Genomic DNA, 18,197 nt, shown 5'->3' on the forward strand with positions numbered 1-18,197 from the left:
CACCTCAAGCCCAGATACCCTTCCCATGGTCATTATGGCCCACAGGAAATCCACAACACTTCTGCCATGCCAAATAATGGAAGGGTACGTTGCAATCACTGCTTCCTTTCTTTCCTCATCCTGCTATTTCGGGCTGCCCAAGCCACCCTCTTACCTCCTGAATTCTCCAGGTGAGAAGAACTCATGCATTCATTCAACAAATATTTATCAAGCACCTATATTTGCAAAGCATTGTTTGCCAATAGGTGACACTCATCCAGCTCTTCCAAGAGCTCTCACTCCATACTCTGTCTGCCTCACTGGACCTGTGCATTCCTGTTACTCTGCAAGCTTTCAGGCTGCGAGTAGGATGTGAGGTTTCTGTTCTCCTAAGCTTACAGCCCATCTCGTTTGCCTTTGGAAGAAATCCAAAGCAATTTCCCCATAAGTCTAGAACCTCTACTTAATGACTCTCTAATCACCCTTTTGAAGCCAGTCTTCTGAAAATGGGTAATATGAGTTGATAGTTACTGATAGTTACTGACCTCTTTCTGCTATTTTTTTATAATTCCAGCCTGGCTGTGTCTAATATCTGTTTAAAATGTGGTGATATTTACGGCCTTTTGTCAGCTTTGAGGCATTCGCCAAAATTCTAACACAACCAGATAACTCCTATTCAATTGGTTACAAATAAATCTGGCTCTGAGTTTCCTTGGCAAGCCAGTAAATCATGTCTTTGGCCTCAACAGCCTATGACTAAGACTCTATTTCCCTTTATATACATAGACTACCAATGCCATGAGTCGCTACTGATTAATTGCATATTTGTGTAGCAAAGTCAAACATTTTATAAACTATTACTCAGATGTGAAGAAAAAAAAGTATCTTTATTTTCCATATCTGGTCTAATTTCTCCCCCAGCCCCAAAGTAGAGCAGGATAACAGAGCTGACCAGAGGCCGATGAGGATCCACAGGACACCCCAAGTACCACTGCATACAGTTCTGAGGTTGACTCTTTCCTGCCATGAAGTCTCATAAACTCCTGCTCACACAAAATCCTCTGGGGAAAGGAGAAGAGAGGGGAAAGGTCCTTGAACGACTGAGCATTTACTCAAAAGAGCTTGTTTCAATTTGAAACGGAATGGTTCAACCAGAAGAGACTGAGCTACCTGTCATCAGCACGTTTGAGCACCACCACAGCCCCCAGTCTGGTTCCCAGTTCAACTGAAACACAGTTTTCATTAAGTGTTTCCTGAATGCATGGAGATAATGGAGGCAGCAAACACAATAACTTGAAAGCACAGTGTCCATCAGAATTCAAGTTAGTGATGGTTTCTTAAGTTGGACGTCTGATCTTTTTTTAAGCTTTCACATCATCACTTTCAGTGACTAGTATTAATTTAATATTAAAAGCAGCTCTAATATTAGCCCAAAAAAGTCCATGTTTGCTCTTCTCCTTGGGCCATTCCAAATAAGTTCTCTGGGCCATGAGAGCCCTCAGCTTGTGATACTTGCCAGGGATGCTGTTCTGTGGAATGGGATCCAGCAAGATCAGGATTAAGTTATTAGATCCTTCATGGAAGAGATTGTGGTGGGCAAAGTAGAGTTCATAATGGCACCACTCACTCTGGACAAAGTTGGGAGACAAAACAAAGATGCACTTGTAACTTTTCTCAATGCAGTTTATGATATTTTCCACGATGCTCTTGCCAGGAACAAAGTTTCTCTCATGGAGACAAATTCTTATATCTTCTTTTTCTAGGTTTGGTATTAACTCATTCTTCACCCAGGCAGAATCATGTTCACTATATGAAATAAAAGCATGGAACTGGAGAGCTCTTTGGAGTTCTCCTAAGGGTACATTCCTAGCCCTGCGCCGGGTCTGGGTCCACTGCCACACCATCCTGAGATACCAGGGCAGATCCAAGTAGATACAGAGGACAGTCACGGTAACAGCCAATACCAGCCCAGGGACCCCAATGGTGACAATCAGCAGAGCTGTGTTGCAGGATAATTGAGATACATGGAAGTCCTTTAGTGGGGTTCCCTTATAGCTTTCTGGATAATCACACTTATAAGAATCAGGCCAACCCTCTACCACTTCACTTGATACTTGGCCTACACTTTGGATAAAGTCTCTTAACTCACATGTACATTGGAATGGATTGTTCCCTGCTTTTAGGGACCTAATCTTCTGGCAGCTCTGGAAGAAATCAGCTGATGGGTTGGAGACTGAATTATAGTCAATGATCAGTATGGAAAGGCTGCTAAAGGTACCACATCCAGGAAGGTGGGCTAAAGAATTGGAAGCAACATTGAGTTCTTGCAAAGTTTCTAGACTGGTGACATCTTTAGGGATGCTCCTTATTCTGTTATTGTGGAGATCAAGAACCTTGACCCTGGGAGGTAAACATCTGAAAACAGAGTCAGTAAGTATATTTGAAGATAAATTTAACACCACTATACTCCCAACCCAAGTGCAATTTCCATCATGTCTATCATATTCCAAAGAATTCCAGCTAACATCCAGTATTTCCAAAGAGAGCATATCCTTAGTCATGAGACCTACTTTGAAAAGGTCTGTTAATTCATTCTTTTGTAGAATAAGTGTCTCCAATCTAACTAAAGTGTGGCAATTTTGAAAAACACTATCTGTGAAAATATTCTGGGTGAAGTTCAAAAACGTAAATGTGCTTGGTTTCTGAGGACAAAGCATGTGTACAAAAGGTGTGTCTGATATGGTTAACATCGTAACAGTCATCTCAGAAAACACTCTGTATAATGCTGTCTGTGAAAAAATAAAAACTCTGTTTATAATATGTTCTATATTCAGTGCTTTCAATGTTGTTTCATGATAAGTAAAAACTTCTTCACTGATGCTTTCAACTATTGTTAAATTGTAAATATTGAGATATTCTACAGGTTTGGGCCAAAGGAATTGAAAAACTCCAACCAAACATTTCCAAGTTGTTTCCATATGGTTTAGGGTAAAATTCAGTAAGATTGGCCCTCTAGTGAGTTCTGACAAAAATTTAATTAAAACTTGACAGTTGTCGTCATTCAATTTAATATTAGTCAGTTGTAACCACCCTAAACTATTCACTGATATGTTCACTTGGACAGAGAAGAAGCTATTTGGGTGAAAAACAAGGTGAAGTTCCTTTGTATTCAGAATTTGAAGACTTTCTTTCTCGTTTTCTTTCACAAAATAACCTTCCAAATCCAGAAGGATGCAACTGAGGTGCAAGTGAGAAATTGGTAGTAGATCTAATTGCTGTAACTTTGTCGCACTTAATCCTAAGAAATTCAGTTGAGTCAAGTTGCCAAATTCCTTACAGATGGGCAGGGCATCAAAGTCATTGAATGAGAGGTCTAAATGCTTGAGACTTGTAGTGATCGGATGACAGGATATCTTCTGCAACCAATTGTGAGATAAATCCAAATATTCCAAATCCTGGTTGAACTTGAAAATACTAATATCAAGGTACTGGATTCTATTATGGGAAAGTCTCAAAACTTTCAACCCTGAGAGAAAGCCGATGTCAGAGAGGTGAAGCTCAGATATGTAGTTTTGAGACATATCTAAGACTTTGGTTTTTGGTGACAGGTCTTTGCGAACATGAATAAGGCCTATTTTTGACATGTCCACCACAAATTCACTTTCATCAGAGAAATGGATTATGGTTCCAAATACTAAGGTCAGGATGTAAACAAAATGAAGGTTTCTGACAGCAGATTCTTTGCCTTTGGTCATGATGTTGAAGTGGCTATCCCCTAGAGGGTTGTTGCTGTTCTTCAGAACATCTTGCTATGAATCCAAATTCTAGAAATATAATATACATTAAAATGTATAAAGATTGGATGATTGCTCTCAAACCTCAGCTTACTAAACACAAAATCTCAATGAGTTCTTCATTCATTATCAGAATCATTTCTGTCCCCATAATTTAATGTGTTGTTTTTTCCAGTTATACAAGTTGCTTGTGCCAGGAAAGGCAATACAGACCTTGTTAGCAAAGAATTGTGGGTGTGTGTTATAACCTGTCTGGTGGCTTTCTGAGGGGTCCACTCAGGAGTGTGCCTTTGTTTCACCCCATCCAACTCAGAACTTTCCCAGGGCTGCAGCAGCCTCCTGGACAGTGTTTCGAAAACCTTTAAAGGCACAAACACTAGCCACAGCCACCTGGAGGAAGGGATAAGATATGGGGCAGGCAGCAGACACACCAGAAAGCCAGAGAAAGAGGAAGCTGGGAAAGGAGATACATGGGAGAAGAAAGGCTCTAGAAATCTCCATGTATCCCAGGTAGTCTAGAGGCCATACACATGCCCAGGGCTGGATGAATGCTCAGAGAAGACCTGAGAAAATCCTAAACATTCACCTCTGATTGGCTTTTAGGCTCCGTGCAAGCAGAAAGTAAAAGCTAAGGCAGAGGTGTAAACAGCCTGGATAAGCACTGAAGAAGTGCTTCAACACAGCCAATCTGCAAAGATCAGGTATTTTTTGTTTTGTTTTGTTTTGGTTTTTTTTCTCCAGATGTTTAAGAAAATCTCTGTCAAATCACTAGCTGACCACTAAGCCAATGGAACAGAGAATTCAATGGCCACACACAAGAAGGAATACAGTCTTTACAAAAATAGTTTAGAAACATCACTAAACAGATAAACAACCACACCCCACAGCAAGCAGCAACAACAAACCCTGGGAAAGAGGAGAATCTGAGTTACCACATCCTAATATTTCCAGTTACCACGTTATAATATTCAAAATGCCTGACTGAAGTAAAAGAACTATGAGGCATGCAGAGGAATAAAAAAGTATTGTTCATTCATAGGAAAAAAAATTTAAAAGAACAAAGTTAGAGAACTGACACTACCCAACTTCAAGTCTTACGTAAAGCTATAGCAATCAAGACAGTGTGGTATTGGTGAAAGAATGGACAGATAGATCAACTGTCCAGCATAGCAAGCTCAAAAATAAACCCATCCAAATACAGTCAACTGATCTTTTACAAAGAAGCAAAGACAATTCAGTGTAGACAGGATAGTCTTTTTAACAAATAGTGCTGGAAGAACTAGACATTCCACATGCAAAAAAAAAAAAAAAAAACAGAAGGTCTAGCTCAAAATGGACCACAGACCTAAATGTAAAATACAAAACTATAAAACTTCTAGAGGTTAGTATAGGAGAAAATCTAGATAACCTTGAATTGGCAATGACTTTTAGACACAACATCAAAAGTACAATCCATGAAAGAAAAAAATGTTAAGTTGGACTTCATTAAAATTAAAATTTTCTGCTTTGCAATTAAGAAAATGAAAAGACAAGCCACAGACTGGGAGAAAATATTTGCAAAGCACGTATCTGTTAAAGAACTTGTATCCAAAATAAATGAAGAACTCAAGCTCAACAGGAAAATAAACAACACAATTTAAAAATGGGCAAAAGATCTGAACAGATATTTCACCAAAGGAGTTATACAAATGGCAAATAAGGACGTGAAAAGATACTCAATACCATATGTCATTAGGGAATTGCAAGTTAAAACAATGAGGAACTACTACATATCTGTTAGATTGGCCAAACAATCCTGAAACAACATCAAATGTTGGTGAGGATATGGAGCAACTGGAACTTTCATTCATTATTGAAATTCAAAATGGTACAGATACTTTGGAAGACAGTCTGACAGTTTCTTACAGAGCTAAACATAGTTTTACCATATGAGCCAGCAATCACACTCCTAGATATTTACCCAAATGAACTGAAAATCTATGTCCACACAAAAACCTGCACGTGAGGGTTTCCCTGGTGGCGCAGTGGTTGAGAATCCACCTGCCGATGCAGGGGACACGGGTTCGTGCCCCAGTCTGGGAAGATCACACATGCCATGGAGCGGCTAGGCCCGTGAGCCATGGCCGCTGAGCCTGCGCGTCTGGAGCCTGTGCTCCGCAACGGGAGAGGCCACAACAGTGAGAGGCCTGCGTATCGCAAAAAAAACCCCACAACAAATAAAAACCCTGCACGTGGATGTTGATAGAAGCTTTATTCATAACAGCCCCAAACTGAAAGCAACAAGATGTCTTTCAATAGATAAAAAGATAAACAAGCTGTGGTACATCCATCCAATGGATTATTATTCAGCAATAAAAAGGAGTGAGCTGTCAAGCCATGGAGGAACCAAAATGCGATTGCTAAGTGAGGAAGCCAATCAGAAAAGGCTACCAACTGTATGATTCCAACTCTCTGACATTCTGGAAAAGGCAAAACTAAAGAGACATTAAAGATCAGTGGTTGACAGAGGCTGGGGGGTGGAGGATGAATAGGCAGATTATAGAGGACTTTTAGGGCAATGAAACTATTCCATGTGATTTTGTAATGGTGGATATATGACCTTATGCATTTGTCAAACCTATAGAACTATGCAACACAAAGACTGAATCCTAATGTAAAGTATAGACTTTAGTTAATATATCATTATTGGTTCACCAATTATAACACATATACCACACTAATGCAAAATGTTATAATAAGGAAAATTGTGTGCAGTGGAAAGGGAGTATATGGGAACTCTCTGGCCCACTTACTCAAATTTTCCGTAAACCGAAAACTGCTCTAAAAAATAAAGTCTATTAGGGCTTCCCTGGTGGCAGTGGTTGAGATTCCGCCTGCTGATGCATGACGCGGGTTCACGCCCCGGTCCGGGAGGATCCCACATGCCGCGGAGCGGCTGGGCCCGTGAGCCATGGCCGCTGGGCCTGCGCGTCCGGAACCTGTGCTCCGCGACGGGAGAGGCCACAGCGGTGAGAGGCCCGCGTACCGCAAACAAAACAAAACAAATTAAAAATAAATAAATAAATAAAGTCTATTAAAAAAAGGAGAAGAAAAGTCAATAGAAATGGTCCCCGAGGAAGCACAGACATTGATTTGCTAGACAAAGACTAAATCAACTGTCTTAAAAGTTAACTACGTGACTACGGTCTCTTCTCATTGGACTCCGAATACTTTATTGCTCTTTCAAAGGGCAGTCCTCTTATCCCCTCAAAATGTTTTACCAGTCAGTCAGTTTGATCATCTAAAATTGTATAAAATGGTATGCAAGGAGCTACTGCCAAAAACTACAAGACATTCTCACGAGTCTACACCAATATTCAATTTGGTACTATGCTCAGCCATCTGCTGCAACCAGTGACCCCTCATGGGTGAAGGGTTAACAAACTCATTTCTCTCCTTCTCCATGGACTAATCTGATCTAACTCTTTTCTGGAAACCTGATACAGGGAGAATGTCAGCTGTGTTATCAGGGAGAATCACTTATGATAAAAGTGACCATTGAGAGGCTTCCCTGGTGGCACAGTGGTTAAGAATCCGCCTGCAAATGCAGGGAACATGGTTTCGATCCCTTGTCTGGGAAGAGCCCACATGCCGTGGAGCATCTAAGCCCATGCGCCACAACTACTGAGCCTGTGCTCTAGAGCCCACGAGCCACAACTACTGAAACCCACATGCCTAGAGCCCGTGCTCCACAATAAAAGAAGCCAACACAATGAGAAGCCCACGCACCACAACAAAGAGTAACCCAGCTCACCACAACTAGAGAAAGCCCGTGCACAGCAACAAAGACCCAACACAGCCAAAAATAAAAACAAATAAATTTATTTTTTTAAAAATGACCATTGAACGGTAAATAGCATCCAGGCTGAAAGGACTGCGTATGAACTATAAATACCAAGTAAGAAACCTGAGCTCTATTTCCTCTCCTGTATCTTCCTGAGTAAACTGGGACCAAGTGTGGCCTATTAGCACTTGTGCATCTGAATGTTCAGATGAGCCTGAGAGGTCCTCCTGGTGGGCACTGCAGAGCCATGCCAGCAGTAGGCTAGACCTTCAGATCCTCAACTCAATTTGGCCAAAACAACATGAGATGAAAAGGATGGGGAGGAAGGTGGTTGACAAGTCCCTGAGGCCTGGTTGGAAGGCCCATCTCCCTGTAGCTTGAAGGCTAAATCTCTATGGCATAAGACAGGGGATAAATCCTCTTGTGAGGGTAGATGAGGATAGGAATGAGGCCAAGTTTGTGTTACAAGGAAGAACTACTTATACTCTTTACCTCCATGAATTGGACCTCAACAAAACCAGCTGTAGCTGGGCTGGCAGAGAGGATACTACCGTTCATGGAGCCATTTGAGAAGATATGATTAATACAGGCCAAGCCGGGCATTGATGACCATTGCGAGGTGGAAGCAGATTCACCAGCCCACAGATATCATGCTTGTGACTGAGACAAAGGGGTGGAACTAAAACTGTGCAAAAGGTCAAGGAAGAAGCCAGTCCCAGAAATTCAGACACACATTCGTGAGTCTATGCCACTCCAGCTCTGATCTGCACAGAAAAACATCTATGAGCCCCAGGAGGGAACAAAAGCTGGCCAGGACACACCAGGCTCCACAGCCACCTAATTCCTTCAGCAGCATCCTGAAAGCAGCAGTGGCAGCTGTGATGGCCACAGGGCAGCCTCCTGCACCTACATTGGAGTGTCCACACCACATCTGCCTGGAACCACCTATAGGCAGAGGTTAGAAGTGCTTCACAGACTGGCGAGGGTCCGTTGAGATAACACATATACTCTGCTCTTTCCAGTCACAGGATTTTTTTTTTAGTTGCAGGATCTTGTTTTTGGACACAATTCCCATAAACATGGAAATACGTTTTTCCCATTCACATTAGACCAGAAGCAACAAATTCAGAGAGGCAGGAGTCGGCACTTGATAATCTGAAATCATCAAGTTCCTACAGTTGACACGCTGATAAAACAGGAGAAGATGGAGAAATATTAAAAAGTGCACTGAAGAAATCAGAAGGCACGTCAGGATAAAGCTGCTGTATGTAAGACAAAAGTCTTCCCAGAGCCCAGAAAGTCTCACTGTACTACAATGGATTACAAGACATTGCCTCTCATGACAATGATGCTGAGTGAATGAGAAAAGATTACCTGGCTGAGGGGAGGAGGCAGGTGTATGCTCCCATCGACTCAATATCTGCTACCAAGACAAAGGGCTAGAACTTCGAGGCTTGCTCAACCCCATTTAGGATCTGATCTCCACAAAAAAGCATCTAGGAGGCCCCAGGGGACAAGAGCAGGCAACAGGGTCCTGTGTAGCAGGAATAATTGAGAACAGATTTTGACTACTTGTTGTTGTTCAGTTTTATTAACAAAAGGATCCACTGTTCATCACTTGAGGGCATACTGGAAATAGCAAAATAGTTAAGAGATGAATAGTTTCAACTAGTCATACTTTGGAAGAGTAAAAACTCTTCTGGGTTGGGGAAATTTCATTGCAAAATGGCATATAGTGGTTAAAAGTCCCTCCCGGCTCCTCCAATACAGCATTTCCCACCTGCCCATCAAAACACCCAGAAAACACAGAAACTCTCAAAAACCCACCTTGTCACCAAAACCAAAGAAGGATGGAAAATTAATGGCCGGATCCAAAAGCATTTACACTCATGAAGAAATATCTGGAGCTGTATTAAGGAAAACCTGGCATACTCAAGCTTTGTTTCAGGAAAACAGACTCCCTTCTGAAAGGTAGGAAAGAATTTTGTCCCTCTACCTGTTTGTCTCTGATTCAAACACCAAGGATAAGTAACAACCAGGCAATTAAGTAGCATTTCTTTTACCCCAATGCTACTGATGTTAGTGGGTCAGAATACTGAGTTTTCCTTCTACAGACCACCCCCCCCCCCAGCTCTCCAAGATTTCTACACCTAGTCAGTGATGGACATTATCAGGTAAGAACCGAGCAAGAAGCACTATCACCACTCCTATTCAACACAGTACTGAAAGTCCTAGCCAGAGCAATTAGGCAAGAAAAAGAAATAAAGGTGTCCAAATTGGAAAATAAGAAGTAAAATTATCTGTTTGCAAATGATATGATTTTATATGTAGAGAATCCTAAAGATTCCACCAAAAAGCTGTTAGAATAAACAAATTCAGTAAGTCACAGGATACAAAACCAACATACAAAATTAGTTGTGTTTCTATATGCTAACAACAACTATATGAAAAAGAAATAAAGAAAACAATCCCATTTACAAATGCAAGAAAAATAATAAATTTAACCAAGGAGGTGAAAGACCTGTACACTGAAAACTATAAGGAATTGATGAAAGAAACTGAAGAAGACACAAATAAATGGAAAGATATGCCATGTTCATGGATTAGAAGACTTAATATTGTTAAAATGTCCACACCACCCAAAGCCATCTATAGATTCAGTGCAATCCCTAACAAATTCCAAAGGCATTTTCCACATAAATGAAAAAAAAAGATCCTAAAATTCACATGGAGCCACAAAAGACCCTGAATAGCCAAACAAGCCTGAGACAGAGCAAAGCTGGAGGCATCACACTTCCTGGTTTCAAAACATATTACAAAGCTATAGTAATCAAAACAGTATAAATTTAGCATAAAAACAGACACACAGACCAATGGAGCAAAATCAAGAGCTGAGAACTAAGCTCACACATATATGGTCAACTAATATTTGGCAAGAGAGTCAAGAAGACTCAATGCGGAAAGGGTTGTCTCTCCAATAAATGGTGTTTGGAAAAGTGGATAAGCATATGCAAAAGAATGCAATTGAACCTGTTTCTTACCCCACTCACAAAAATTTACTCCAAATGGATTAAAGACTTAACTGTAAGATCTGAAACCATAAAACTCCTAGAAAAACAAGTAGGAGAAAAGCTCCCTGACTTTGGTCTTGGAAATGATTTTTTTTGGATCTGACACCAAAAACATAAGCAACAAATGCAAAAATAAACAAATGGGGCTACATCAAACTAAAAATCCTCATGCACAGCAACAGAAACAATCAACAAAATGAAAAATCAACCAACAGAATAGGAGAAAATATAAACCATTTTATCTGGTAAGGGGTTAATATCCAAAATATGTAAGGAATTCATATAACTCTATAGTGAAAACAAAACAAAAACTTAAATAATTTTATTTTAAAATGGGCAGAAGACCTAAATAGACATTTTTTCCAAAGAAGATATACAGGTGGCCAACAGGTACATGAAGAAATGCTCAACATCACTAATCATCAGGGAAATGCAAATCAAAATCACAATGAGATATCACCTCACACCTATTAGAATGGCTATTCTCAAAAAGACAAGAGATAACAACTGTTGGCAAGGATGTGGAGAAAAGGGAACCCTTGTGCACTGTTGGTGGGAATGTAAATTGGTGCAGCCACTATGGAAAACAGTATGGAGGCCCCTCAAAATATCAAAAATAGAACTACCATGTGATCTAGCAATCCTACTTATTGGTATGTATCTGAAGGAAATGAAATAACTATCTCAAAGATAGTGCACCCCCATGTTCATTCCAGCATTATTCCCAATAGTCAAGACATGGAAACAACCTAAGTGTCTATCAGCGGGTGAATGGGTAAAGAAAATGTGGTGCAGACACACAGTGGAATACTATGCAGCCATAAAAAGAAGGAAATACTGCCATGTGTGACAACATGAATGGACCTTGAGGGCATTATGCTAAGTGAAAGTAAGTCAGACAGAGAAAGACAAATACTGTATAATCTCACTTATATGTGGGATCTAAAAAAGCCAAACTCATAGAACAGAGAATAGAAAGGTAGTGGCCAGGAAACAGAGGAAATGGGGAGATGTTAGTCAAAGGCTACAAGCTTCCAGATGTAAGGTGAATGGGTTCTAGGGATCCAATATGCAGCCTGAGGACTACAGTTAACAAGACTGTATAATATACTCGAAAATTGCTAAGAGAGTAGATCATACATATTATTACCACACACACACACAAAGGTGTGTGTGATGGATGTGGATAACTAACTTTATTGTGGTAATCATTTTGCAATATACATGTATCAAATTGTCACATTGTAGACCTTAGACTTACACAGTGTTGTATGCCAATTATATCTCAATAACGCTGGAAAATAAAAAGAACTGGGCAAGAGGTAAGGAGGGATTTGAGGGAGTACATTTCATTCTGAATGGTGTAAGACATACAACAATACTTGTAAGTGGGGCAGAAATAAGAACTTTAGCAAGTGTATTCATCAGAAATTGCAGTTTGTATGTATAATACTCCATTAGGTCAAAGTATCAGAGAATTGGGCAATGAGAATAAGAGAAGCTACTGTTTAATACTGGTTAAAACAAATAGCTCACAATGAAAATACAACAGATAAGAACACCTATGCAATGAATAACATTGCATCAAAATTTACAAAGTAACAATGCTGAAAACATAAGGAGACATTGATAATGAAAGTAATATATTTCTCTGGGTCATAGTTAGATCTAGTAGCAAAAAATAAACATATATGGAGGGTTTGAATAAAATAATTAATAAAGGATTTAATAGAGACTTAATAAACTTTGACCCTACAAAAAGAGAATATTTTATATCTAAGGGCCAGGGTTCATGGAACATTTGCTAAAATTGTTTCTTAGGTCAAATAAATTTTAAAACAAATACCCCAAAGCAGAAATTCGTAAAGTCGTATTTCTGACTACAAAATAAACTTTTAAGATCACTTTTTAATATGTTCTGGATCAAGAAAATCACATTTTCAATTATAAACATTAAAAATGATGAGAGTCAACAGGGTGATATGCACATGTGCTAGCCACCGCCTCTTGCCCTAAATCCCCAAAATGATGAAATACACACACACACACACACACACACACACACACACACACACACACACTTAAAAGCAGAAAGGGAAGTCTTTAGGGGAACTGAAACCAAGAGAAGTCTCTGAAATCCACAAGTAGATTGGACTACGATAGACAGAATAGTAGCCTCCCAGAGATGTCCACTTCCTAATCTCAGAACTTGTAAATATGCTGTTACATGGAAAAAGGGATTAAAAGTTGCAGGTAGTATTAAGATTGCTAATCAGCTGACCTTAAAATTTACTCAGGTGGGCCCAATGTAATCAAAGTATCCTTAAAAGTGGAAAAGTGAGGCAGAAGAGGTCAGAGTGATGTGATATGAGAAGGATGTGACCTTTCTTGAGGAAGAGGGCCATGAGCCAAGGTATGCAAGCAGCCTCTAGAAGCTCAGAAAGGCAAGTAAGTGGATTCTCCTGTAGAGCCTCCAGAAGCAATGCAGCCTTGCCAACACCTTAAACCCAATAAGACCTATTTTGGACTACTAGCCTACAGAACTGTAAGATGATAAAGTGTGTTTTTCAAGCCGCTAAGTTTGTGGTAATTTGTTACAGCAGCAATATAGAATTAATACAGACTAGTTTGGTCTAACCGTTCAACAAGCAGGCTGTGAAAACAGATCAACAAGCAGTTTTACATGGAGCCTCAAGCACAATTTGGGTTGCACAAACAAGAAGCATGACGCTTTTACAAAGCAAACCCTGTGATAGAAAGGAACCAGACTCGAGATACAACAGACATTAACACCCAAGGAGACAGAGATAAAAGAGAATAGGCATTTTAATAGATAGACATCCTCAGAGAGGTAAGATTCTAAAAAGGAATGGAGTAGGAATCATGAAAATTAAAAACTTAATAACTGAAATGGAAAACTCGTTGGATGAGTTGAACTGCAGAGTGGCACTGCTGATGTGAGAATCAGTGAGATAGAAGACCAAGAAGAGGAATTTTCCCAAAATACAGTCCAAGAGGCCAAAGAGATTAAATATATGAAAGAAATGCTAAAAGATGTGGAAGACAGATCCACTATATGAATTACTAAAGGATAGACTCTATCCTCTGAAAGAGAAACTGACTCAAAAAAAAAAAATTGGGAATCAAGAAGGAATACTTTGCAAAAAAAGTAGAAAATTTATTGCTAAGTCCCAATAAGGATTGATGACAAAAATTTTAATAACAATCTGGAATTTAAATTGCCAATGATAACAAGGGAGTTAGTGGATAGTGGAGGGAGAGGGAGAGAGTGGACTGAAAGCATGTAAAGATCCTTGCCTGACTGAGAAGAAGTTATAGATACCAATTAACTCAAGATTCTGTTAGAAAAATATAAGCTTAAGTATGTGTATTATAAAATTAAGAGTATGTATATGTATATTATTAAAATATAAATAAAAGAGATAAATTCCAATTATTTGGTAGTAGGGAGAAGATCAGATTGAAAAAACCCTAATCAATCTTGCTCTATGCTGAAGGGATAATACATAGTGATTAATTTGGATGTTTCTGGGATTGTAAGCATGACTTATTATTAGCAAATCTATGACAATAATACAGCAGTGGATAAAAGGAAAAAAAACAGAAGAGCATCTCCATAGATATTAAAAATTCACTTGATAAAATTCAGCATTCATCTTTGACTAAAAACATGTTAATTAAAGTATACATTTAAAAGATACTTTTAAAACTTGATAGGGCTTCCCTGGTGGCACAGTGGTTGAGAGTCCGCCTGCCGATGCAGGGGACGCAGGTTTGTACCCCGGTCCGGGAAGATCCCACATGCTGCAGAGCGGCTGGGCCCGTGAGCCATGGCTGCTGAGCCTGCGCGTCCGGAGCCTGTGCTCCGCAACGGGAGAGGCCACAACAGTGAGAGGCCCGCATACTGCAAAAAAAAAAAAAAAAAAAAAACTTGATAAAGAATATATCAAGTATCTGACTTAAACCAATATCCCACCCCCAAAGCATTTCCATGAAAGTCAATATCAAGGATGCCCACTATTATTTAACACTGTTCTAGACGTTCTAGTCATTGTAAGTAAGGGGTGAAAATGAGAGACAGAAATATTGGAATGGAGGAAATAAAATTATCATTATTTTTAGATTATGTGATTGTCAATGTGGAAAATCCAAGAGAAGTAATTAAAAAACTGTTAGAACCAGTAAAAGAGTACAATAAAGGGGCCAGTACAAAAATATTTTTTTTAAAAGAAATCTGTCCAAAAATAGCAGATTGTTCAAATAAATTATGGTATCTCCATATAATTAAATATTACTGTGTGGCCTTTAAAAATAATGAAAATCTAATTCCATGGAAAATTGCTCACTATATATATGTGACAAAAAGTAGCTTATTTATAAAATGTGCAGCAGTTAATATGTACACATGCATATGGAAAAATTAATAAGATGCATACCAAGATATTAACAGTGATGATCTCTACCTGGTAAAATTTTAAGGGGAGGGGTTATTTTCCTTTTAGTTGTTACCTATATTTTTCAAATTTTGGACATTTAAAATTAAGTAGATCACGTGATTTGCTCAGAAAATTTATCCCCCCAAAATCAATAGTCAATAATATGAATAACATCCAGTCACACAAAAATCATATTAAATCAAAATAGTGTATAACATCTAAATGAAACTTGTGATATTGGACTGAATCTCAACTTAGACAGACCTGCTGTAAACGTTACTTGAGTATCAAGGGGAGAAAGGATTTTAAGAGGGACCAGGTATTAGATTCTATTAAGAAATAAATGTTAATTTTTGATAATGTTATTTGGCTATGTTAGGAAAATGTACTTTTTTTAGAAATACAGAATGAAGCATTTAGAGGTGAATTATTAGCATGCCTATAATTTAAGATAGTTAAGTATAAAAAGATAAAGTGAATCAAATGGGAATTTTTCTCTTAAATATTTTTTTAAAGGCATGATTATTTTCACCTACCAAATTGGGAAAATTCAAAAATATAGTACCCAGTGTTGGCAGGTGGGACTAAAATAAGAACTCTCACTTACTGCTGGCAGGAATGAAAAATTAGTACATTTGTGAAAGGCAATTTGGTCCCATGTATAAATTCCTTAAAAATATGCTTACCCTTATTTTAGCAATTCCACTTCTCAGAATTTTCTTCTAAAGGAATACACATAAAAATATTACTGTGAGGTTGTTCATGAAGATGAAAAATTGAAAAAAATCATAATGACTAGTAGAGAAAATTGTTTAATCAGTTATGGTACACCCATACCATGGAATAGCATGCAGCCTCAAATACTGCACTTTGGAAAAAAATTTTCTATGACATAATGTTAAGTGGACAAAAGAATACAAAATCGTGTGTGCAGTAGGACTCTAGTTTTGTTAAATATGATTAAAACCTGACGGACAAAAAGCCTAGGGGAAGAAAAAGAATGGAAAGAAATATACAAAATGCTAACAGTGGTTATCTCTAGATCTCTAACTCATAGATGAATTTATATTTCCAAAATTTCTAATTTTGAACATCTTTTATAAGTTGAAAGGCTTGTCTGGAAATATAGCTAATATAAAAGTATTCTATATTTAAAGAAATATAATACACTTGCATTTGTGTGGAGAGAGAGAGAGGGAGAGCTTCTTCCACGTGATAAATTGACATCTGTGAGTGAGAACCCACTCAGAGGTCTCTGGATGGTGTCTGTGTTCAGGGGACTGAAACTCAGCCACTACGTAGGAAAGTTGATCAGCTTCCTGTATATCACCCTGCCTCCAAAACACAAATATTCCTCCCCGATCATTTATGTCCTCAAGCGTTTCCTAGTGTTTACATTTAAGCCAGGAGCTTCTCTATTTAAGAAAAAAAAAAAAAAAATATGGAGGGGGGGAAAAAGGGAGATGAGAGAGCGGAAGATTACAGAGGTCACAACTTTTTTTTTTTACAGGAAGTGTAAGAGATAAAAGGTAAAAGGTGTTTTGTTTTTTTTCTTTAATGCATCAAATGAAAGGTGTGGGTGGGGGAGACAGATGGAAGAAGCTCTATATCAAGAAAGAAAATGAAAAAAAAAGGGGCTTCCCTGGTGGCGCAGTGGTTGAGAGTCCACCTGCCGATTCAGGGAACATGGGTTCGTGCCCCGGTCTGGGAAGATCCCACATGCCGCGGAGCGGCTGAGCCCGTGAGGCATGGCTGCTGAGCCTGCGCGTACGGAGCCTGTGCTTCGCGGCGGGAGAGGCCACAACAGTAAGAGGCCTGCGTACCGCAGAAAAAAAAAAAAAGAAAAAGAAAGAAAATGATGGATAGGATCTATGAAAATAAAAACTACGAAAAAGGAAAGACCGGAAAAACGTGCAATTCCATAATCAAATCAACAAATATGCAAGAGAAATACTGTTTTATTTGTCAAAGCTTAGGTGAGAATGTTGAAAAAGGCAAGTTCTGGGCCAGTGCCCGCCACTTCCTCCATTTAATAAATGTTTATTCAGAGCGTACTATGTGCCAGAACTGCCCCAGACGTCCAGTGCTGGGGATATAAATACGAATAGCAAAGGCATAATCCCTGCTTTCAAAAGCTTATAAATTAGTGACAGACACAAATAAACAATTATAGAACCATGTGACAGGAAAGATCAAACACTCACGTCTGTGGTAAAAATACATAACATGTGATAGGCGCCATATCAGCGGCAGAAACTACTGTAAACCTTACTGAAAACAAGGAACTAGGAAAAGGTGAAAAGAAAAAATGTAGTAGACAAAAACAGAAGAAATAACATCAGTTAGTTTTTTCCTTAACTATGACAAGTGCTAGCTATTTTTATATCTTTCTAGATAGCCATATCTTTATCTTTCTTGTCTAATAAAAAGAACGCTTGCAACATTAAAAAAAAAAACAACCTTAAAATCATTTTGCAAAAACTTAAAAGAAACTTTACCTATTTCCTATACAATCGTTAGCATTTTCTTGCTTATTTGAAGTAATTATTCCATAATTTGAAAAAGCCACAGAGGCTTCTTACTTACCAAGATTTCTTTCTCAGAAGAAGGGAAAATAACTTCTAAATGCACGGAAAAATAAGTGCTTGACAAAATGCAAGTCCTTAGTTCGAGTAAAGCAATACCATAAAAACGGTTTGCGCCACCTGTCGGACATTACTGGAATTACCCCTGCACATGAATTTCCCCTTCAAAGGTCCTGAGCAAAGCATGTGGTCAGTAGGCTTTTCTGGGCTACAGATTAAAACAGTAATCAAATTTCTTAATTCATATGATCACGCAGCTTATGACAATTTCAGTATGAAGAAAAATGTTTTTCTAAGGTGATATTTATCTGTAAAAGTTTGCAGCCTGAATGTTAAATTGTCACCACAATGGAAAGTTATTGAACTTTGCCTGTTTTATCACCATTTTTAATATTTCCAATATAATTGCAACTACCATGATCAATCAGTTTTGAAGCATTATTTTAGCTGGATGGGATACTTTAAAATAAAATGAACTTAGTTTCAAG

General features: G+C 38.6%; 2 protein-coding genes across 4 annotated transcripts in view; both read right to left on the reverse strand.

The window, feature by feature from the left end:
- Nucleotides 1-18,197, reverse strand: part of TLR1 (toll like receptor 1) — a 43,786-nt gene that overhangs the window by 16,222 nt on the left and 9,367 nt on the right. Inside the window, exon 1 of one of the 3 annotated variants that reach the window (XM_032631789.1) lies at nucleotides 17,711-17,805. The exons of 1 other annotated variant lie outside the window; for it this stretch is intronic. The gene's annotated coding sequence lies outside the window, so the exon portion shown is untranslated. Of the gene's footprint in view, nucleotides 1-9,423; nucleotides 9,734-17,710; nucleotides 17,806-18,197 lie in introns of those variants that run through there. One more of the 3 variants, XM_032631790.1, reaches the window with a different exon arrangement.
- On the reverse strand, nucleotides 846-17,828 carry TLR6 (toll like receptor 6). Its single transcript, XM_032631788.1, has 2 exons — nucleotides 17,711-17,828; nucleotides 846-3,803 (listed from the first exon to the last, which is right to left on the reverse strand). The coding sequence occupies exon 2, from the start codon at nucleotides 3,732-3,734 to the stop codon at nucleotides 1,341-1,343; it is 2,394 nt and encodes a 797-aa protein (XP_032487679.1). The 5' UTR covers nucleotides 3,735-3,803; nucleotides 17,711-17,828; the 3' UTR covers nucleotides 846-1,340.

Source organism: Phocoena sinus, chromosome 5 (genome assembly GCF_008692025.1).
Source record: "Phocoena sinus isolate mPhoSin1 chromosome 5, mPhoSin1.pri, whole genome shotgun sequence".
Classification (NCBI taxonomy): domain Eukaryota; kingdom Metazoa; phylum Chordata; class Mammalia; order Artiodactyla; family Phocoenidae; genus Phocoena; species Phocoena sinus.